This window comes from Lissotriton vulgaris, chromosome 9 (assembly GCF_964263255.1).
Source record: "Lissotriton vulgaris chromosome 9, aLisVul1.2, whole genome shotgun sequence".
Lineage (NCBI taxonomy): Eukaryota > Metazoa > Chordata > Amphibia > Caudata > Salamandridae > Lissotriton > Lissotriton vulgaris.
Window position 1 is genome coordinate 627,224,649 of NC_141697.1, and position 25,182 is coordinate 627,249,830.

The window sequence follows — 25,182 nt, forward strand, 5'->3', positions numbered from 1 at the left end:
CATTTTGAAAACATTACAGGCAATTACAAAACATGCAAAAGCCGGCATTTGGCACCACATTTAAATGTAATATGCCTCTATGTGTCCATTATGGACACGAGGACACATTCCATGTTAAACAATAGGGCAAAAAACACAAGCCCCACAAACAGTAGTATTTCACATTCTGGTAGTTCACATTGTTCTCGTGCTCTTGCACTCAGGGGCTTATTACAAGTACGGCAGTCCTTAGATCTGACCAGCACCACCCCTGCGGGTCTGCCTGTCTTATTCGAAGTGCAGCGGTCGTTCTTCCACAGGACCACCGCCTCCACTGGTATCCAGGATCCCCCAACGGTGGCGGTGTGTGAATGAACAGGAATATGCTAGTGGTGCTGATGCTGGCACCATCCAGCATATTCTGAGTTATGTTTCCTCAGCCCATTTAATAGCAGTGAGCCGTCCATGAAAATAGTGGCGGGCAGGCAAGTAAAGGGGCCCTAACAGGCATAGTTGTCCATGGGGGTGCGTGCCCCCCTATACTTGCGTCTATGTTTCTGCACTGAGTGGCATGCATGACATGGTGCGTGCCATACTATGTAGAAACGTGCTGTAGACACAGTCACAACAGCGGTCTGCATGCTAGGCTTTCCTATGAGCTTAACAGAACGCTGCTGTGACACTGTTAATGCACCACACACCCTCCCTGTATTCAACTTGGAATCCGGCCGGCGGGTGCATCACAGACTTGGCAGTCCTCCTGGGAGTGCAGTAGTGGCAGAATCAAAGGAGGACTGCCAAACTCGTAATAAGCCCCTACATTTTTGCTGGGAACATCACTTATGTACCTAACATGACATAATAGATTACTTTTAGAGATGTCATATGCCAAGTTAATGTAACTACGAGAGATTACTCCAGCGTGACAGAAAGTTTGTCCAACCCAACCACACCCAGATTATATTATCTTTCTGTTTAACTTCAAACAATCTGTCTTCTGATTGTGCCCTAAGTAACCATTTACATTTCTTCGCTCCATGATTATCCTAAATATATTTCTCTTTGTATAAGTATACATTAGTGTTCTGAGACTGTCTTTTAGCCATACTACACACACCACAAAACATCAATTAAACACAAATTTACGTTGGACCATCAATCTTCAAATTAATGTGAAATCTTGTTTTTCATTAGGAATCACAGAACCCGGACACTGAATTTTCCAGGAAAAACTTGGTGATGACCACACTGAACCTTTTTGTTGCAGGAACTGAAACAGTCAGTACTACCCTCAGATATGGGCTCATGATATTATTGAAGAATCCAGAAGTAGAAGGTAAGACTAGACTACTCACTGCTAAAGCTATAAGTTCCTTACTTTCTAAACCCAAATGCCAAACAACACAGACCCAAAAACACAAAGATTGACTTAATTAGCTGTAACATGATTAATAATTTACCAGTGTCAAAGCACATATTAGTTTAATAAAAAGTCTAATTGATAGAAAAGATATTTCACCAACTTGCACAATCAACAGATCTCCTGCTTTTAATGCAAATATAAAGTGAGTAAGCATGGGCGAATTTTGTGAATCTGGCGTTGGCGAATTTGTGGATTTGCGAACTCGCAATCCGCAAAATCCGCGAATTCTCGCAAATCTGCAGATTTCTGCCAGTTCGCGAGGGTTTTGTACCAGTTCGCAATTGCGAACTTACATGTCGGCTCGCAACGGTCGCGATTATGTTGTTTCTACGTCTGGTTCATCATCACAGGTTCCCAGCACCCTCTGTTTCACCACTGCCACCCTCTGTTTAACCCATGCCACCCTCTGGTACATCAATGCCACCCTCTGGTTCATCATCACTGTAGATTATGGGGGGAAAAGCATGCACACCTGCCCTGCTTCAACTGACATGAATTAATTTGGGGTTGATTTATTAATGTGTCACTGTTTTAAAATTCCAGTCTGCACCTGCTTCCTTATCTGTAATTTGCAATTTTTTTTCCAGGACCTTTGTGGCCTACTTGTAGCTATTCTATGATCCGGCTGTGAGGGTCAGAGCAGGGTCATACAATTGTTGCAACTAGCAACTGAACTCAGGAGGGGCCCCAGTCAGGAAACACTACAGGGAATGGTTACTAATGATGAATTTAAACTTTTGCACCTGCTGCTGAGTGCTTTCAGTTTAGCAAAACTCGTTTTTCTGCAGAACAGAAAATGTAATGCCAACAAACTTACTTGTGAAAGTTTATTTCTAATCCAAAAGTGATCCAAAGAAAGTCAAAAGGCCTCAAATCCAAAAAAGGGCAGGCAAATGTCAACCTGAGGAGTTATTCTGATAAAAATCATCATTTTCAGAAGGTCTATGCTGCTTGCTAGTGGATTTCTTGTGCAGAATTGCAAATTTTGTAATTTCGCGAGTGCGAGATTGTTGCTGCCCGCCGCACCTACATGTTTTGCAATTGCGAACTTATACCGCACGCCGCAAAATTGTATCACCAAGAAAATAAATCCGCTGCGTGCAAATTTGCGGATTTTCGGTAAATTCGCGAGCGTTCGCGGATTGCGAATTTAACGAAAATCCGCAAAATCCGCGAGTGGAACGGATTTTCCGCCCATGCTTAAAAGTGAGAAAGAGCAAGAGCGGACAAAACAGAGAGAAATACATTTGCATTATTTTGGGGTAGTTAGTGAAACTTTGCTGATGTGTTTAATGAATATCTTAAAATGTCATTGCCCTTAATATCTGACAGAGTGAAAAGCTTTTTGGTTTGAAATTTCTATTAATTGCTATTTACATGAAAACTTGAGCGCTGAGTTCTCAATAAAGACTGGTTAAAAGCATACAATTAATCAAAGATTTAATATTATTAAATTAAGGTATAACATACCATGCAAAATGACCTGCTTTTTGGGAAATAAGCTGAATTCCTTTTATGCTTTGCTGTTTACAACCATAACAATTGTTAAAATGAATCCCTAAGATGTCAAGTATGGAGACTATTGCAATCTGCTCATTATTTTATAAACAGTTACTAAAGATGCCCTTCTGAGGTTAAATATTCAAGTGCTGGAAAAAATAGTCACTGAGGTTACCTGGTATAATCATGGTTAATTCATTCAATGAGAACCAGGTGCCTTATGAATTTTAACAAGCATTGGCAATGTAAAGAAGTCTTGCTTTTGAATGAAAGTGCCTCTTGTGTCACTGGTGGGAGTCGGCACTCCAAAGGTAATCGTACATGTACTCTGTAACTGATCTTTGCACTTGTGCATCCAGTCATCTATCTACTGACTCATTCTTGCATTATCCTCTTACACAATTGCAATAAAACACAAATAAAATCAACAATATATGTACAATTATTTAAAAGAATTCAAGTAGAAAAAATGTAAACTTCCTTCTGTTTAACCACGATGGGTATATGCTTGAAATAAAGAAACTAAACAAGCAGTTGGTGTCGGTCTTGCAGGGGTATTGTTTTAAAGTTCATGCATTGCTACCACATTTGGGACTAATGTGTTGTCCATGTTGGAATGGTTAAAGAACAATACACTAGGGACAGCAGCATTCCATCTTGGTCTCCTCGATTAGAGAAAGTGGCCACGTGGGGTGCGTCTCACTGTAGATGAAATGAGCAGAAAACAAGTGATACATGAGCACTCCCTGGAGAGCTGTAGTATCATTTTAAGAAATATTCAAATAAAAAGAGGAGAATTAAAGAAATGAAAGGGAATCAATAAAATGAGAAAATTAAAAACTAACGGACTGGCCAACCAGCCCTTAAACTGAAGCAAACTCGTTTTCTGGTGAATTTACACATGTGATCAGAAAATGCTGTGAATCACATTGCAGGAGAGATATTTGAACATAATATAAAGTTATATATATATCGAGCTACACAAATATCAAGATTTTAATATCGTATCACATAAATATTGTGATGCAGAAATATCGCTGACAAAAATATTGCTTTTTTAATGTAAGTAGTATCCTTTTCAAAAATATCTGTGTTGTTAATATCATTTTCAGTAACCTGGTTATATAAAATATAGTTTAATAATTATCTTTATGTGTTTTAATTAATAGTTTAATTGTTTATGTTAGACATTGTTTGCATAATTCCTGTTGATGTTTTTATTATAGTTTGCCATTTTAAGTTATTTACAATTTTAATGTAATTGCTAATAGTAATTAATAGTGTTGCAGGCTGGGATTTGAGGTTTGCAGGGGTACAGGGTGGGAAGTTAATTAAGTATAACGAATTAATTTGTAATTAATATCAATTTTTTAATTGATAAAGAATTCTGTAAATTGTGTGTTTTTTTAAAAGTTATATTTTAGGTGTGGGTTTTGTGTTTGTTAGGGTATAGGTCCGGGTGGGAAGTTAATTAAGTATTGATTTATTATTAATTCATTTGTTATTATTAGCTTAATTGATAATTAATTCTGTACATTGTGTATTTATTATATTTTGTAAGTTATATTTTAGGTATGGGTTGCTGAGTTTGTAGGTGTATAGGGTGGGAAGTTAATTAAGTAATAATTGATTAATAATTAATTATTATTTTGTATTAATTATTTAATTGATAATCAATTATGTAAATTGTGTAATTTTATAGTTTTAAAGTTATATTTTAGGCGCAGGTTGCTGGGTTTGTAGGGGTATATGGTGGGAAGTTAAGTAAATTTTAATTAGCAATTAATTATTAATTTTAATTAATATATGTACTTTATTCATAATTATGTAAATTGTTTAGTAAATATATTTTAGGTGTGCGTTGTTGTGTTATTAGGGGATAGGCTGGGAAGTCATTTAGGTCATAGTTAATTAACAATTAATTATTCATTCATTATAAATTATTTTATATTTTTTACTTAATATGGTAATTGTGTTATCATAGTTTGTTTTAATTAAATTTTAAACGTGGGCCGCTAGGTATGTGGGAGTATAGTGTGAAATGTAATTAAATAGTCAATTAATAGCATTTTTTATTTGATCCTAATTATTTAAAAACATTATATTGATCTAAATTCTTTAATTGTTTTTAAATATATATATATATATATATTTATATAATATTTATATTAAGAATTAAAATATTTGTACAGGTAATACGTGTATTAAAATATGGTATGTGTTTGAGGTGAAGTACTTTCCTTACTGCTGCACAGACTGGAGTGGAAATAGTAAATTTTACCCCTACTGACTCCAATGATTTCCCTACTGTTGCACTGATTGTATTGGGGATAGTAAATTTTACCCCTCTACAGTTCAATATTTTCCCTACTGTTGCACAAACTGGAGTGGGAATAGTAAATGTTACCCCTCCTGAGTCCAACGCCTTCCCTACTGTTTAATGGACTGGAGAGGGAAAAGTAGATTTGACCTCTCCTGAGTCCAATGCATTCTTTACTGTTGCACAGACTGGAGTGGGACTAGTGATTTTTACTCCTACTTAGTCCAACGCTTACCTAGTGTTGCACTGACTGGAGCGGAAATAGTACATTTAACCCATTTGCAGTCCAACGCTTTCCCTAGTGTTGCACCAACTGGGGTGGCAATAGTACATTTTACCCCTCAGCAGTCCTGCGCTTTCCCTACTGTTGCACACAATGGAGTGGGAATAGTGAATTGTTACCCCTCCTTAGTCCAACACTTTTCCTACTGTTGCAGAGACTGGAGTGGAAATAGTAAATTTTTTCCCTCCCGCGTCCAATGAAATCCCTACTGCTGCAGAGACTAGAGTGTGAATAGTGTATTCATTCTTCCTACAGTTTAATAGCTTTGTTAATATTGTACAAATATATAGTACTAGCTGTACCCGGCCACGCGTTGCTGTGGCTCAGTCTGGTTAAATGGAAGAGAAAGAAAAGAGAATAAACAGATCAAATCTATTAAATCTGGCATGCCCTTTCCCAATGAACCAATGAAGCTCTTTACCATTTACCATTGACTTTTTTACCTTACTCACCACTGGCCTATTCAAGTGCACATAAGTTGGCAACCATCATGCATACAGTTATAAAATTACAAATTTGAAGAAATATATAGCTTACAAAACAATATACAACCGTTCTCAACATGATATTGCAAGAATTATCACCGTAAAAAACACTGAATCAGAGTGGGAGGCCAACCCCACAACCCCTGTCTACTATGGTCATCTGTGAGATTATATGTAACAATATATGTGTCTATAGCATGTCACACAAAAGGACAACAACCAACTGTTAGAGGCTTACTGGCTTTAGCAAATGCTTTTTGCAATAAGCTAGAGGAACTGCCTTTGCATGCCAGACCCACGACATTGTGCATAGCGTTTACCAGTGCACCAATGAGGTCTATAGCTTGTCCCCATAAGAAACTAAGGCCTTCAGTTTTGAGCATAATCTTTTCCACAAGACAACCATCGGACACTGAGTCATAAAATTAGAAAGGAATACAAAATCAGTTAGCTAAACAAAATAATGTCTCTCATAAGAAGGCCTAATAAGGATTCTCACAGAATAAACCTTCTATAGTCATGGGTTGTGACACAGGGTAGCCAACCTTGAAAATCATTGTGTGATTCCATGTAACAAAATTTCTATTGTTAGGCGTTAAAATAGAGTAATTGCAATAAACACTTAGATGCCTATTGATATGAGCATATGTTTTTCGCAATAAATATGGCCGGCCCAATGCCTTAATACTAACAGTTCATTTTCAGATCAGGCATTTATCCATGATTATTGGTTTGCTACCATAACCAACCCAGACCAGTATTGAGAATAAGGCTTACCACCAACCAAATTGTGCAATTCAAGCAGGCTTTTAGTGAAAGCACATAAATGCGGCCCAATCAAATCATGTACTAAGGGAACCCAATATGTGGATGGAGCCCAATCCCCTGTCTTAATAGTACTCTGAAAGTTCTTTTATGTTGATTACATCTGTTGAGGTGACAGTTGCCCTGTCAAGCCAGGCATAAAAATGTATGTAGAATACTGTATCCCTGGGCATCCTATACTGTTTTGAAACAGAAATCAGTCCTCTGAAGTCTAAAGTAGAAATTGAAAGAGGTGAATGCTAGACTGCAATACATTACTCAAGGATGCCCTCCTCCCACCTCTGCTGCTGCTAGAGAAAGACAAACACCATAAATTATAAGGTTATCTAAGACACATTTACCACATTAAATTTTCTGTGCGTGCCTCTGAAGGATCAAGCTCGGACAGTTGGATAAATAAACAAATTATCACTGCTCTGTGAAGGGCAAGCACACAATTTTGAAAACATACTCCTGGCTCCCAAAATCTAGTTTGAGCCAAAGCCCCTCTCTAGTGATGGCCACATAACTGTCCGGGGACAGCTGCATGGTCAGGACAGACCACAAACATGTGGTTCATCACTCGGTGTGATCTTGGCTAAAAGACATTGTGGTGACCTGAGGGTAGGGCACTAGGACCCTGCAGGACCTGAAGTGGACACTGGGGAACTGGACACCACATCCAGTCAAGGGTGTGGGAGGGGACATTCACGAGAGGGGCATCGCAGTGGGCAGAAGCATGAGGGCAAGACATGTACAATAGAATAAACAACTGTGACCCTTACCTGTGTCCTGTGAATACCTAAGCAAAGAACACGACAACTGGCGACGAGGATGGGATCCATAGGACAGAGGTGAAGCAGACTGTGTCCAGAGAAGGAGCATGATGGAACCAGGAGCCCACCCTGGTCCGCTGGCCAACTCGAAAAACACAGTGTGAAGTGGCGTGAAGCATACGGTGAGAAGTGGAGCCAGGAGCCCACCCTGGCCTGAGGAGTGCAGTGCAATGAGGGAACCCACCCCGACTTATGCCCATCGGTAAGACCGTGAAAACAAAAGGGCATAGGAGCGCTAAGCAGAATAAATAATACATCAAGCGTCTGGCGGCGAGCAGGAAAGCTGAGAAGTGCCAGCATCCAAGAGCATCTGTACGAGAATAAAGCGAGAAGAGGAAAGTACACGTGAATTCAAACGAAGCATTGCGAGATACATGGCGGCCATTTTAAAGTCAGGTGGACCGGGCCAATCAGAAGCCGGGAATGGAGGCAGCCATTTTAAGAGGTCAGGCAAGGAGAGGGAGATCAAAATACCTTGCGAGCCTATGGTGGCCATTTTGGGGTCAGGTGATTGAGCCAATAAGAAGACAGAAAAGAGTGGCGGCCATCTTAGAGTGCAAAACATAGAAAACTACAAAGAAAAGTGGGAAAAGAGGCAAAAAAGAAGAGGAAAAACAAAGGAAAATCAAACACAAAGTGTAAAAAAGAGGAAAAGGAGACGAAAACAAAGAGACCAAAGGGAAAATAAAGAAATTAAAAAAGAGAAAGAGAAGAATAAAGTGGGAAATAAAGGAAATAAATAAAGGAAGAAGATGAGTGACAATGAGGAGAAACAGAGCACAAAAGCCATCTTCCACAGGCCATTACCATTCAGCCTATCAGAGCCGCAAGCAGGCATCAGGTGGGAAAGATTGGTCAGGAAGTTTGAGCGCTACACGATCGCCATGGACGTCCCGGACAACAAGCAACTACACCTACTACTAAATCTCGCAGGGGATGAAATAGAAGATCTGTTATTAACATTCTCCGCTCACCAGATAACGAACTACAAGGGTGTGATGCAGTGTCTCACATAAAAGTTTGACCCGCAACGCAATGTCGAATTTGAAAGATACACCTTCAACACGGCATTCCAGCAAGGAGAAGAGAGCCATGACGACTTTGCAACGAGACTAAGGAAGCTGGTCGCATACTGTGAGTTTGACAAATTCGACAATGAGCAAGAAATAAGACTGCGCATCATTGAGGTTTGCAAATCAGTGGAGTTCTGAGCGCGTGTTCTGAAGGAACCAACGACGCTGGAGAAAATATTAACGATGGCTCGCACTGATTTATGGGCCACGGAACAAGCAAAGCAGATGGAGATGGGAAAAGAGAAGAAAGTGGTGGTAGCACATCGCGTCACTGGAAACTTCAAGAAGAAACAATCCCAGGCACCGGTCCTGCACAAGAAAGGCGAACAAACATGCTATTGATGTGACCTCGAATTCCCGCACGTCGGTGTTTCCCCGCAGTGGGTCAAAAGTGCAGGAAGTGTAACAGAGACAATAATTTCTCGAGCACGTGCTTGACCAGACAATTCAGAAACGAAAGAGGCAGAACGATGAGACCACGAATGACATGTAACAGATATGCACGACACATGGAAACTAAGCATGGGCGAAAAATCCGTTCCGCTCGCGGATTTTGCGGATTTTCGGTAAATTCGCAATCCGCGAACTCCCGCGAATTTACCGAAAATCCGCAAATCCGTGAGCGGCGGATTTTTCCGGGGGCAAAAGTTCAAAACTTGCAGCCTGGCCTGTTGTAACTATTTTAGGATGGCGCCGGCAAGCTGCCAGCGCCATCCTAAAATAGTTACTAAGTTAGCTTCAACAGGAAGCTCTAATAGATAAAATAAAGCAGGTGCTCGATTTTATCTATTAGAGCTTCCTGTTGAAGCTAACTTAGTAACTATTTTAGGATGGCGCTGGCAGCTTGCCTGCGCCATCCTAAAATAGTTACAACAGGCCAGGCTGAACTGATCTTTCTCTGACCTTTTATGCACACAAGAGGCATGTGAACTCGCATGGAAGCCCCGCACGTTTGGCCCCGCGCACACACTCGCGGTTTGCACCGTCTTCCCGCCATTCACCCACTATGATGGACAGCTCATTCAAGGGACCCCTGCGCCCTTCGGGGCGATTGCATAGTAACACACACATGGGCGCTCGAACTAGTTGATGCTCAAATTCAGTGACTCATTCATTAGCCCAAAAACAATCATGAGCGTCTTCGAGGCTGGACAGGTGTGCCTCTTCCCAAATCTACAGTGGAAAGTCAGCTGTGATGCTGGGTAGAGGCCTTTGCATCCTTGACTTTCATGAGCGCAATCCCCGTGCTGTTCCTGTGACCAGGAGCTTCTTTCTCTTCATATTATTGTGTTCGCACGGGTTGCTGCAAGTTTGCACGCGTTTTGTACAATTTCGCAATTTGCGAAATTGTACAAAACCCTCGTGAACTTGCAGAAACCCGTGCGAACATAAAAAAAAATCCGCAAATTCGCGAGAATTCGCTGATTTTGCGGATTGCAAGTTCGCAAAACTGCAAAATCCGCGAACGCGAGATCCGCAAAATTCGCCCATGCTTAATGGAAACTGCCAATCGCAGCTCCTCAGATGAGTCAGAAGAGATGGCAGCACCTGTGAGGGAGGAGAGGCTGCATCTGATGTCAGACGCACAAAGAGAGGACCATGACACAGAGCGCATTGGGGTAGGAAACCACCAGGCACAGTTTGTGCTTAACAGTGGGGTACCTTGCAACATCATGTACATATCAGAATACCAAACGATGAGAGTGAAGCCATCGCTTTCACCGTCGACAGTAGATGTGTTCAGGTGGGGCTCCCGACGACCGGTAGAAAACATGGGAAAGTTCAAGGAAACTGTAACGTACAAAGGCAAAGCATCCCAGGAAGAAATACATGTGCTAAAAGGTGACATCCCAGCACCATGCCTGCTCAGCAACGTGACAGCCCAGGTAAAGGGACTACTGGCCATGACATATCACATGTCGGAAACTGGAAGCATCCTACAAGAGTACCCAGCAATATTGAAGGGTCTAGGGAAGCTGAAAGGTAAACAGATAACTGTACACATTAATGAAGCGGTCAAGCCGGTGGCCCAGCATCACAGAATAGTACTAATTCACCTACAGTCACAAGTTGAGGAAGAAATAGAAAATTTGCTAGCACAGGATATAATTGAACCTGCTGAAGAACCGACTCCTTGGGTGTCTCCGATTGTGGCCTTCCCTAAAAAGAACACCTCAAAGATCCGCATTTGTGTGCACATGAGGATTCCGAACAATGCAATCAAAAGGGAACGACACCTGGGGCCCCATTTAAACGACATGATCAGCTGCCTCACTGGGACATGCCGGTTCTGGAAGCTAGACCTGTGCAAAGGGTATCATCAACTAGATCTGGACCACCAATCGAGATACATCACAACGTTTTCCACGCATCTGGGCCGATTCAGATACAAGTGTTTGAGTTTTGGAATCTTTTTAGCAGCAGAGATAATCCAGGAGACAATAAGACAAGTGATAAGACCAGTACCGAACAGCCTGAACTACAGTGATGATATTCTTGTATTTGGAAAAACAGACAAAGAACATGATGCAGCTTTACGTCAAGTGTGCACACAACTGGAGCGAGCAAGCCTAACACTAATTGAATAGAAATATGAGCTGGGAAGAGGGGAACTAGTGTTCTTCGGTCATATTTTCTCCAAGCAAGGGATGAGGCCAGACCCCAGCAAAGTTGAAACATTGAAAAACGCAAAGGCGCCGATGGATGATGCAGAAGTTCGATCATTTCTAGGGCTTGCCAGCTATTGTGCGCGCTACATACAGAACTTTGCCACAGTGTGCACACCACTAAGAGAACTAACAAAAAAAGGACAGAAGTGTATCTGGTCTCTGGAATGCAACAAGGCATTTGAAGAAATAAGAAGAGCAGTGGTGACTGTGGAGCATCTAGCTTACTTTGACCCCCTACTGTGCACTGAACTGACTGTTGACGCTAGCCCGGTAGGGCTTGGAGTCATACTTGCGCAAAACCTGCCAGTAAGAGACTCACAAAGAAAGATTGTAGCATATGCGAGCAAAAGTTTACCAGACATTGAAAGGGCATACTCGCACCCAGAAAAAGAGAGCCTAACAGTGGTATGGGCGTGTGAACACTACCACATGTTTGTATACAGGAAGCCATTCACCATTATAACTGACCACCAGGCACTCGTAACAATCTATGGCACCCCATCAGCCAAAATTCCACCCAGGATTGAATGCTGGGGCATAAGACTGATGGATTATGACTTCACGATTGTGCACAAACCAGGAAAAGAACACAACCCGGCTGACTACATGTTGAGACACCCTCTACCGCGGACACAGGAGATGACATTGATGGCAGTAGAATACCTCAAATTCATACTGAAACAAAACACCCAGGCACCAATAACGCTAACAGAGCTAGCAAGTGAGACCAAGAAAGATGACACGATGCAAACAGCCATAGAGATAACGCGAAGGCAAAGATGGAAGCACGTCAACAATAATTCCACCTGGGAAACAGGAGTATGCAAAGAAGAAATGATAGCTCTCAAGAAGATCCATGAGGAACTGTCAGAAACCGACACCGGGTTCATTATGAGAGCCACACGAATAGTGATACCCAGCTCACTCCGGAAGCAACTGGTAAACCTTGCTCATGAATCTCACTGAGGCATAGTGGCAATGAAAAAACTGATCAGGGAAAAAGTGTGGTTCCCTGGCCTAGATCGCATGGTAGAAGACACCATAACGACCTGTCACCTCTGTCAAGTAACAAGATCACCGGTCAGAAGTGAACCGTTACAAATGTCGGACAACACCAGCAGCTGATTTCTTTGGGCCCCTAGACACAGGCAATTACCTTCTTGTTGACATCAACGAATAATCCTGGTTTCCAATAGTATTCAACGTCACATCGACATCAGCAACAGCAACACTACCGACATTGGATGAGATATTTGCAGCATGGGGTTCACCGGAAACACTAAAAACGGACAATGGTCCTCCATTCTCAGGGAAAGATTTCCACAGGTTCATGACCTACCTGGCGATAAACCACCAGAAGATAACTCCGCTGTGACCTCAAGCAAATGGAATGGTAAAGAGATTCATGGGAAACATCAAAAAGGCCGTACAGAGGGCAAGGTTGGCACAGGTATCACTTGGTCAAGCTCTGTGCCAGTTCCTACGGGATTACAGAAACACACCTCATAACTCTACAGGAACAATTCCCAGCAAAGATAGTACTAGGAAGAACAAGCAGAACGAGGCTACCACAAATAGAGGCAAGCATGGCACCGGATCTCATCGATATTGCAAAAAAAAGACAAAGTGGCGAAAGAAAAAATGGAAAGATATGCAGACGCCAAGCGACGCCCCAGCGTGCCAGACCTAAAAGAAGGAGATACGGTGATAGTGCGGCAGAGACAACAAAGGAAATCTGACAAGTTTGTTCTCAAAAGACCCGCTACTAGTGACGAAAATAGAGGGACCCATGATCACAGCTGAGTCGGAACATCAGCAGATAACAGGAAACAGTTCACACTTCAAAGAACTAACAGATAGATTCATGAAGCCAAATTGCGATCGCAATAGCTCCGATTTATCAATTGCAATCGCAATTTGAAAAAAAGGAATTCATGATAGTGAAAATACCAAAAATGCGAATTCTCTAAAAAAAATTGGCAGTCCGCAAATAAAATCGCAGAATCCTGGAACAAGCCCATTAGTGAATCTGAAATTGCGAGAAACCATGGATTCTGCGAAATTATTTGCGAACTCGCTAAATAATCGCAATCGCCATTCATGAAAAATCGCTGATTGCGAAAAACCCGAAAATCGCTATTTACGACGCGCAATTTAAGGAGAACCCAAACCAGGTGGTAACCAGTAAGGAACAAAAAATAAATAAATAACTTTAGCAAACTACCAACAGGTACAGGCCTGACCAACTACACTTAAGGACATGCAGCTGGAGCCTGAGGACTCTCACAATGCCAGGACTCTACATGGTGGTCAGGCGGCAAAGACTACAGCGAGCAGCACAGAACAGACATAGTATCCAGGAGCGGATATTCCGTCAGCGGGTTCCCCCTTCAAGCTGATCCGGGACCTAGACCCCCTGATGCAGCACCCAACAAGGAGGACCAATGCCGTTCCGACTCATGTGCAGGTATTGTGCAGCCTGCACCTACTGGCCTCCGAAAGCTTCCAGGGGATAGTCGCTGTTGCAGGGAGGATATCCCAGCCCACCATGTCCCGCTGCCTAAGGAGTTTCCTGGATGCAATGCTGACCCGGCTACACCACTACATCTCAATCCCCACAACCCAACAGGACTTGAATGACACCAAGCTTAAATTCTACAACATTGCACAATTCCCTCATGTAATTGGATGCATTGACTGTACCCACATCCACATCTGCCCACCAGCACAAAAGGAATACATGTACCGCAACCGAAAGTCCTACCACTCCCTCAATATCCAGATGGTGTGCAACGCCAAGAATATCATCACGGACATAGTGGCACAATATCTGGGCAGCACACATGACTCCTTCATCTTCCGGCACAGCGGCATTCACACACGACTGGCCAGGGGAGACTTTGGTGAAGGACACGTCTTAGGTAAGTACACATGCCCCCAAATAGTACACTGTGATCATGTATTTTCGCAGAACAGGCACTCACCCTGTGCTTCTTACCTTCAGGTGACAGCGCCTACGGTCTACGTGAGTACCTCCTCACCCCATACCTCAACCCTGCCACACCACTGCAACGGCGTTACAATGCTGCACACATACGCACCAGAAATTGCATTGAGAGGACATTTGGCCTATTGAAGAGCCGTTTCCGCATACTGCACAAGACTGGTGGGCCATCAAATACACACCTGAGGTCTGCTGCCGCATCGTGGCCGTGTGTGCAATACTCCACAACATTGCTACCAAGCGCAGGATACCAGTGGAGATATCTGGCAGTGAGTCGGAAGGCGACAACCGGCTGCCTCCACATGTGCGTCATGCACGCGGAGAAAATCTTGCCGAAGGACACAGGCGCCGCAACCACTTCACTATTAACTGTTTCTAGTGCACCCATTCCCCTCACAAAACACTGCACTCATGCATGACAAATGTAATAATGACATGAGTGTGATTCAGGTCAGACCATAAATCTTTATTGTTAATGCACAATAAATTGGCCTTTAGTAATTTTGGTGTTACATGAAGAGAGTATTACTTCATACCTCCCCATGCTGGGGTAGTGGGCTTGCAGGGGTGTACTGCATGGCCTCCCTGAGAGTGTCTGAGTTCTCACTGTCGGTTGCGACAAGACGCACCAAGTCGTCTATCTGTGTCCTGAGGGACGGTGTTGGCCCGAGTCGATGCTGTTGGCCTGCTGCTGCGTCGAGGTACAGGCACAGGCGGCAAGGATGCGCTGCTGTTTGTTGACGCTACCTTGCTCACGTAGTCAGGCCCCCTGGTTCTCCTTGGGCAGTGGACTGGCTGCCGTGCACTGCTGCTGTTAGCAGATCTAGTGACCTGGCCACATCCTGGCAACACTGTACCATCTGGCCCTGCATGGCAAGTGACCTGCGTGCCAGTTGTGATGTTGCATTACCAACAATGTGGTTTGACCTGGTGTAGGCCAACAGAAGGGCCAGTAGTTGGCGGTTGCGGCGGCCGGTCAAGTCCTGCTGGGCTACCAGCAGCTGCCTGTTCTCTCTGACAGCAGCGGTCATCTGGGCGATATTTTGGCCATTCGCCTGCAGCTGTGTGTGAATTGCTGCCAGGTGACGCGCCTGGGTACGGTGCACCGCCAGCATGCAGCGTTCAATGGCCAGGCCAGGATCAGGAAGTAGGAGTGCCCTGCCCGTGCCTGCTGAGGCATGACGCTGCTGGCGCCTCAGTGCGCTGGTGTGTGATCTGGCTCCAGCTGTGCGCCTCGTCTGCCTCCTAGGCGCTGGTGGTGGGGCCTGTACCACAGCTGTGGGTGTTTGTTGGGGTGTTGTCCGCACGGAGTGGTGGTGGTAGCACTCCAGGTGGCTGTGATGGACCGGGTCGTTGGTTGGACTGGCCCTCACCCTCAGTGTCCTCCTGGGTCTCGGCGATGTGCGGGGCCTCGCTATCTGTGCTGGGTTGCTCAACAGCACCTGTAATGTAAAAGGGTGAATGATTAATGTTATGTATCTTGCACAAGCAATGTTGATACATGCATGCAGGCTTGCTTTCCATGACTGGCTTTTGGATTTACTTTGATTTGACAGGTCTGGCTGTGTTCATCCAACTGGGGGTATATGATTTCACTACAACTACCACAATGCAATGGAGCATTTCAGGTGTGCATGGGCTGCATTGTTGGGGATGTCATATTGCTAGCTCAGGAGTCATGGGCATTGTTGGGGGACAGGGTCGCAGTCGCTTGGCACTTACCTTCTGATTGTTGGCTGGGTCGGGACGAGTCCAGCTGGATGACCCCCACGCAGGCTTCTGCTGCAATGGTGTCCTCCATCAGGTCCTCCAATGGAGTGTTTGGTGTGGCTACAGGTTCCCCTCCACCGGTGGCCAGTCGCTCCCCAAGCCTCTCGGCAATACGCTCCTTTGAACGACCTCTCAGGTTGTACCAGCGCTTTTTGAGGTCATCGATTGACCGCTGGGTCACCCCAACCGAATTTACTTTAGCGCGGATGCGCTGCCAGATCCTGCACTTGTCTGCCTCTGGCACCCTCCGGGAGGCTTTGCCGAAGAGGCGTGCATGGTCCTTGGTTACTCCCTCAATCAAATGCTCGAGTTCAAGTTCTGAAAACTTGAGTTTTTGCTTCCTCTCCTGCCCACTGCTCCCTGCTGCATCCTGGGACATGTTTGTGATTTGTGTCCTGCTGGGGTGCTGCACAGTCAAAGGTTTGGAAGTCTTCAGAATCCTGCTTCCACTCTCTGGCTCTGTGTTCTGTTTGTGGGTGGAGAAAATCTACTTCCCGGTTGTGATGTCATCAGTGGGCTCGAAATGCGACTTCCTCGCAATTTCTACATAGAAAAATGCCGATTCTGCGAATATAAAGCGATTGTGGGAAGGTCGCAATCGGCAACTGTGATCGATTGCTATTCGCTTTTTTACATCGCATTTCTACATGAATGCCATTCTGCGATTTTCAAATTGTGATTCGCTATTTCTCGCAATTTGCTAATCGCAGAATGGCACCTTCATGAATCTGGCTGTAAAAGAAGAAAAAGGGGAGGACCAGGAATGAAGGAACAGCAGAACAAGAAGAGCAAGGGCCAGCAGAAGAACAACAGATGGAAGCACGCCAAATAAGAGAGTGTAAATGTCCAAAGAGACTAATAGAAGAAATGTGATGATGAGCGGCACACTGACCGGTTCCAAGGCAGACTTTGCATCTATCTCTATCTCTATCTCTATCTACACATCTCTGTGTTTCATTTTTCTTATCATGTCTTTATGACAAAAGGGGGAGATGTATTGACCTGAGGGCAGGACGCTAGGACCCTGCAGGACCTGAAGTGGACACTGGGGAACCGGGCACCACATCCGGTCAAGGGTGTGGAAGGGGGCATTCATGAGAGGGACATTGCAGTGGGCAGACGTGCAGAAGCATGAGGGCAAGACAGGTGCAATAGAATAAACAACTTTGACCCTTACCTGTGTCCTGTGATTACATAATCAAAGAACACAACAGGCATAAAGCAATCCATTGGATGAGAGCTAGTGCACTGCTGCTGAGCAGTTGTTTACAATACATGTCGGGACAATGTGAGGGCTGCGGAAGAAGGGTAAATGTAGTGTACTAAAAACAGATGACAGACTCACAAACGACTTGGTGAGCTGAACAATGAGGATTTATAGCTTGAAGGATTCCCCAGACACAAAGCCACCCTTAAATTGCTGTCCTGCTTGCAAAGGTAAGCAGTTGAACGATTGTTAAATCAAGGGAAGTGAAAGTAGCTGATATGATGAAGATATATATAGACCACAGCGTGAAATACAGATGAAAAAACAAAGCTCATGCAATTACAAAAGATAAACATGCCCACTTTGCAAACAGAGTACTGAATGAGGTATGTGTGATGGTGCCAAATGCAAATCTATGCGGGAATGTGGACTTTGCACAGTGTAAGTTATTTTTTTCTCTGGCATGTCAAAATGTGCTGTTAACTTCCCTACCCTGCCGAAAGAAGCAATGTTTTGAATCAAGCATAATGATTGAAAGTTCTACCTGATCTATTGGAACTGCTTATGGCAGCCACTCTTCCATGGGATACAGTGGAATACATAATGTGGAACAAAATGTTTCTGTTATATGTTTTTCTTTTTAAATAATGAAAACAAAGTTGAAAAATGAAACACCATACTCTCTAACCACAATTTTAATATATCCTGGCAAAACTTTGAGAACACTGCATTAGAGACAGGGCAGTCACTAAAACACTCCCTACAAGTAGATATTGGTTAAAGTGTGAAAAATAGCTTTTTGCAAAGTTATGTTCTGCGAAAGGGATTCCAGGGCACGTAGTTCACCTACCGCATCTCGCCTCTTTCTGAGTATTATTTTCTATACTATTCAATGATAAGAGGTTCACTGATTTTTCCATTTTGAGGAAGAAATTGTTTCTGATGTGGAGAAAAAGTGCAGTTTGGATGACATGACATGACTGTCACTGAAAATATACTACACCTCTGTTGCATGCTCCAAAGGTGAGAGAAAACGGATGCTCAGTGTACCCACCTCAAGTAATAATCACAATCCATTTCAGGGTGACCATTAGAGTCGCAAACAAACCTGAGCTCAACTCCCTTGTAGCTATTGCCCAGAGCAGACAGACTTAACCCAGATGCAATGTGGAAAATATTTATTATTTAAAACAGTAATAAAGTTGAAATGCAATACAATAAAAATCCCAAAACGAATTAGAAAAGTAGAGTAAAATTGAATAAACAAAATTACACTGAAAAAAAATTAAACAAATATAATAAGGGTAACCAGAGATATGATTTTTAAAGTTTAAAGTTGATATAATGTCAAGAAGCACAAAGTGGCCATTATAGTCAATGATCGTAGTAGAACAGGACCAAGGAGCAATTTAATGCGGACTGCAATGGGGAATGAGTCAGCTACACCAATCACGTTCATCCTGCTAAAACATGTCACCTTCTGATTTTACTCCTTTTACTCCTTTATCCACCCAGGAATATTTATAAAGTCCCAAGCACAGCTTGAGAGTCACATAGAGACTCACAGGTTGGCAGGTAGAGGCACACAGGAGGGTCCAGTCCAAGTAGAGTTACCACTGAACCTCTTTTAGCTTGTTGTTTCTCTAAAGCTTTAACAGGATGTCTGCTTATGACCCACAGAGTCCACTTCTTTGTCCTGGGTTAAGATGGAGAGCATGCCCATTCTTCTAGGCTCTAGTCGGGTCTCAGACAGAAGGTTCAGTCCACTTCTTATCATCCACATGTCAAGGGGTGTTCTGAAGTGGGTGCCTGAAGATGCCACATTTTTGCTTGACATGAGCTAGTGGGTTGGAATGACCACTAGGCATGCCAAAACCAATGGGGTAAAGGTTCCTAGGACTAACCCTGCTCATGTTGGGCATTTTCAAGATGGCGATAGTCTTCACCCACACTGGTATAATATTTTAAAATATTTATTAAGCGCACGTTCACCAGGCGGTTTCTTGGCGCTGGGGTAGTGAGTAAGATAACAACAAGGGGGAAGTAGCCTAGTTATCGTATGCCTGGGAAAACAACCAGGTCTTCGGCTGTTTCCTGAATAATACAAAGGAGGTAACATACCTCGTCTCCACGGGGAGCAAATTCCAGAACTTGGGGGCTAAAGTCATAAATCGGGAGCCACCATGTTTCTTGCGTTTAAAAGTGGGAGTGACTAACAGATTCAGATGGGAGGATCGCAGGTTACGAGAGGAGGCATAACGTAGAATTTTAGAGGAGATGAAGGCTGGACTGTTGCCGTGAAGAGCTTTGAAAATAGTACATCCCAGCTTAAATGCACAACACTTGACCACTGGGAGCCAATGGTGGCTTTTCAACATTGGCCTGTCGTGATGCCACTTAGGTTGGTGAAAAATCAGTCTAGCAGCCTGTTTCTGTACTAGCTGAAGGCATCTGAGCTGGTACACCGGGATGCCTACATACAGTGAGTTGGCATAGTCCAGTCGGGAGATCACCAATGCCAGGATAACTAAAGTCAGGGCTTCCCTGGATAGAAAACTGCTGATCTTCTTTATTCTACGCAGTTGAAAAAAAACAGCAGAAACCACCGAGCTGATCTGATCCTCCATGGACAGATCGTTGCTTATCACTATGCCCAAGCTTTTGGCTGAGCTGGCCGGTAAAGGAGGGTCGCCCAGAATAGAAGGTCAAAAGTTGGAGTTCCATGGATTAGCAAGCCTGCCAGTAAGAATAGGCTCAGCTTTATCAGGGTTGAGCTTCAATTCATCCATTCACTTATGGTATAAGCATGGGCGGAAAATCCGTTCCGCTCGCGGATTTTGTGGATTTTCGGTAAATTCGCAATCCGCAAAAGCGCGCAAATTTACCAAAAATCCGCAAATTCGCACGCAGCGGATTTTTTTTTCTTGGTGATACAATTTTGCGGCGCGCGGCGTTCACTTACCGTTATTCAGCGTTTGCCGAGTTGTTTTTCTCGATATTTTGCAAGTGCTGCGCCATTTTGGATCTTGCTGCGGGATCCCGCGGGAGTTTGGCGAGCGCGATTACGTCATCGCGGCTTGCCACCTTGCACTGCAAGAGTTTGTCAACGCGAGTACGCCGTGATCACGTATCGCGGGAGTTCGCAATTGCGAACTTGTAGATGTGGCGGGCAGCAACAATCTCGCACTCGCGAAAATACAAAATTTGCAATTTTGCACAAGAAATCCACCAGCAAGCAGCATAAATCTTCTGGAAATGATGATTTTTATCAGAATAACTTCTCAGGTTGACATTTACCTGCACTTTTTTTGCAAGGAGTCCATTTTAGGGGGGGGGGGGGAAGGAAGTGCCCCACAGTCTCCAACTTCCTGTTCCTGTCCAGCAGGCTCCTCCCAGTGCTTTCTTCATGTGCTGGTCACTTTCATTCGGATTCTTCACCTGGAAGGATTACTTTTTAGGTCTCGGGACTGTTAAGCTGCGAAGCAGCTTCCGGTCAGGAGATCTTATGTTGTGTAGTAGGCAGTTTAGACCCGCCTCTCAGCTCCGTTCGCTTCCATTGGCTGGCTTCCTAAACAGAGGCCAGCCATTGGAAGAGAAGTGAGTCAGTCCAAACAAGCCCCGTCTTTTTCGGATTCGGGGGCGTAAGTTTTGCTGTTCTTTAGCTCGTGACGTCGTCCGTCACTCAGGACAGCAAAACACGCCCCCGAATTCGAAAAATTCTGGAAGCTTGAGGCTGCCATTTCTGCCCGACCGCCAGACGAGGCAGACCCTCCGTTGTCCCGATGCTGCATCCTGCCTCGGTTTCCTTCCTTCCGCCTTTCCTCTCTCAGCCTCCTCCTCTCCCTGCGCTCTTTCCTCCGCCGGACCCACATCCCTTCCTCCGCTTATGCCCACCCAGACCAGTCCCGCAGCTCTGCGCCTCTCCAGGCACGAGAGACCCTTTAGCACAGCCCGTGACCCGTGTGGGTCAAGGCGCTACTTGTTCAGTGGCTCCGTGAACCGGCTCTTCAGCCGTGTCTTTTTCCTGCCCCCCCCGCTGGAAGTGGAGTCCAGGTAGCAAGCACTGTTCAGTGACAGTCCGGTCACTTGCATGCAGCGGTCTAACTGGGGTTCCGAAAACACATACCCATGTGGCCACACAGTGAGGGTCATTGTATCCACCCTATCTGACGAAGCCCTTTTGACCTCAGCCTCTCTCACTTAACAAAAGTATCCTCTTAATTTCTTTACCCACCTCTGCGCCCACACCGCCTATAGGTTGTCGGTTTCAGTACCGATAACTTGGTGGGGTTTGTTTCAAGGTAGTCTGTGGCGTGGGCTATCACTGGAAGCGGCCGTATGTAAATGAGGGCTAGTGACGTTACACGCAGATGGAAAAGGGAAGAGGCAGAATGGCTTCCCAGTGCCGGAGCCCTCGGTGCTCGGCGGAGAGGAAGGGGTTCCGGTGGGAGCTCGACTCCTGGCGGCACAGACTTATCCACTGTGTAGGTAAGAGAAAGACGCCCACAGCTGCCTTCGCATTTTCTCCTGAGGTCCGAGAGGCAGCGTTGTTTTGCTCGGAAGTGAGCATGTAGGGTGCCAAAGCAAGAGGTGGCCAACGGGAGTTGGGGGCAGGGAGGAGTTGGGTTAAGCTGGTCTCCCCATGCCCACTCCATCATAACTCCCGTCTTATCTGGTGAGAATGGCAGTCTTCGAAAAACCTAACTGGGCCGCCTGAAAACATTTCCACACTGGCTTCTTTGCCCCTCTGCATCAGCCTGTCATGGGGCTTGGAGGCTGCCGTTGTTTACGTGCCCCGTACCCGGAAGAGGGGTTTTAGAATAGATGAGGTCATGGGAGTCTTAAACTGAAAAAGGCCTACCTGCATCCATCTCGCGGCCTTTGACGGTTGGACAACGTGAACTTTTATATTTAAATGAAAGTCCTGCCTCAAGGGAATGAAGGATAGGGGTGCGACTGTCAAGGTGATAGTAGCTCCCCCTTTCAGCGCAGGGGTTGACAGGGTATTTGCTCTCCGAGCTGTAGTACTGTTCAAACTTTGTACTGTAAATAGCGCGAGCGCCGTCGCACTCTAGGAATAGGACTACCCTCAACCCTCAAACTGTTCTTGTGTATAAGCCCCCCCCATCCCCCGCCGAGTGATATGCTCAGATTTGTTTTTTTTTTCTCTGATGAACCACACGAGGACCTCCGGTAATCTTATGTTCGAAGTGCTGCCTAATAAAGAGCTGGCTGCTTTGTTTTTTGCCTCCTTCAGCCCCCTCCTTTTGGTAATCGGCTTCACACTGTCCAGTGATAATGGCAAGGGAGGCCATGAATGCAAACACACCCCTCTCCCGCCTTTGAACCCGGGCTCCGATACTTCAAACTTCGCACTGAACGCTCCCCCGCCCTCTGCTGCTTGCTGCTGTCTAAGAAGAAGCAGCAGCTCATCGACGGCAGGAGGCGGAGTGCGCTTATCTGGCTTGATTCTGAGAAATAAGCAGGGTCTGTGTGCAACCCTTTAGAAGCAGAGCCGCCTTCCAGTTTCCACAGCTGGTTCCAACCTGTCAGCACCACCGCGCCATCCTTCCACAGCACCACCGCGCCATCCTTCCACAGCACCACCACGCCATCCTTCCACAGCACCTCCGCGCCATCCTTCCACAGCACCACCGCGCCATCCTTCCACAGCACCACCGCGCCATCCTTCCACAGCACCACTGCGCCATCCTTCCACAGCACCACCGCACCATCCTTCCACAGCACCACCGCGCCATCCTTCCACAGCACCACCGCGCCATCCTTCCACAGCACCACCGTGCCATCCTTCCACAGCACCACGGCGCCATCCTTCCAAAACACCACCGTGCCATCCTTCCACAGCACCACCGGGCCATCCTTCCACAGCACCACCGCGCCATCCTTCCACAGCACCACCGTGCCATCCTTCCACAGCACCACCGTGCCATCCTTCCACAGCACCACCGTGCCATCCTTCCACAGCACCACCGCGCCATCCTTCCACAGCACCACCGCGCCATCCTTCCACAGCACCACCACTCCATGCTTCCATAGCACCACCACTCTATCCTTCCACAGCACCATCCTTCTACAGCACCACCGCGCCATCCTTCTACAGTACCACCGCGCCATCCTTCTACAGCACCACCGCGCCATCCTTCTACAGCACCACTCCCCCATGCTCCAACAGCACCACTCCCCCATGATGTAACAGCACCACCACTCCATGCCTCCATAGCACCACCACTTTATCCTTCCACAGCACCATCCTTCCACAGCACCACCTCTCCATCCTTCTACAGCACCACTGTGCCATCCTTCTACAGCACCACTCCCCCATGATTCCATAGCACCACCACTCCATGCTTCCATAGCACCACCACTCTATCCTTCCACAGCACCATCCTTCCACAGCACCACCGCGCCATCCTTCCACAGCACCACCGCGCCATCCTTCTACAGCACCACCGCGCCATCCTTCTACAGCACCACCGCGCCATCCTTCCACAGCACCACCGCGCCATCCTTCCACAGCACCACCGCGCCATCCTTCCACAGCACCACTGCGCCATCCTTCCACAGCACCACTGCGCCATCCTTCCACAGCACCACCGCGCCATCCTTCCACAGCAACACCACTCCATGCTTCCATAGCACCACCACTCTATCCTTCCACAGCACCATCCTTCTACAGCACCACCGCGCCATCCTTCTACAGTACCACCGCGCTATCCTTCTACAGCATCACCGCGCCATCCTTCTACAGCACCACTCCCCCATGCTTCCACAGCACCACTCCCCCATGATGTCACAGCACCACCACTCCATGCTTCCATAGCACCACCACTCTATCCTTCCACAGCACCATCCTTCCACAGCACCACCTCTCCATCCTTCTACAGCATGACATCTCCATCCTTCTACAGCACCACTGTGCCATCCTTCTACAGCACCACTCCCCCATGCTTCCACAGCACCACTCCCCCATGATTCCACAGCACCACCACTCCATGCTTCCATAGCACCACCACTCTATCCTTCCACAGCACCACCACTCCATCCTTCCATAGCATCACCTCTCCATCCTTCCACAGCACCACTGTGCCATCCTTCCACAGCACCACTGCTCCATCCTTCCACAGCACCACTACGCCATCCTTCCACAGCACCACCGCGCCATACTTCCACAGCACCACCGCGCCATACTTCCACAGCACCACCGCACCATCCTACCACAGTCTGTGTGTGTGCGTGGCTCTGTCTGTGTGTGTGCGTGGCTCTGTCTGTGTCTGTGCATGGCTCTGTGTATGTGTGGCTCTGTCTGTGTGTGTGTGTGCGCGGCTCTGTCTGTGTGTGTGTGCGCGGCTCTGTCTGTGTGCGCGGCACTGTCTGTGTGTGTGTGTGTGTGCGCGGCTCTGTCCATGTGTGTGTGTGCAGCTCTGTCTGTCTGTGTGTGTGTGTGTGCGCGGCTCTGTCTGTGTGTGTGTGCATGCGCGGCTCTGTCTGTGGGTGCGGCTCTGTCTGTGTGCGCGGCTCTGTCTGTGTGCGCGGCTCTGTCTGTGTGCACGGCTCTGTCTGTGTGCGCTGCTCTGTCTGTTTGTGTGTGGCTCTGTGTATGGGTGCAAATGCAATAGGTCTCGCATTTGCGAGCGATTAAGCTATTGGCATTGTAAATGACAATGTCATTTATTTATGTTTTAAAAACAAAAACATAAATAAAAATAATGTCATGAGCAATGCCTATAGCTCTAACTTTAAAAAATGCTGAGACCATTGCATTGTAAATGCTTGTTGTGGATGCTGCTGGATATTTGGATTTGAGGCCT

At 45.8% G+C, this 25,182-nt stretch overlaps 1 protein-coding gene across 1 annotated transcript in view; it reads left to right on the forward strand.

Moving 5' to 3' along the window:
• The window catches only part of LOC147691987 (cytochrome P450 2C19-like), a 366,046-nt gene that overhangs the window by 180,684 nt on the left and 160,180 nt on the right, over positions 1-25,182 (forward strand). Inside the window, exon 6 of the mRNA XM_086938278.1 lies at positions 1,174-1,315. Within this exon, the coding sequence (XP_086794404.1) occupies positions 1,174-1,315 (142 nt within the window). The remainder of the gene's footprint in view (positions 1-1,173; positions 1,316-25,182) is intronic.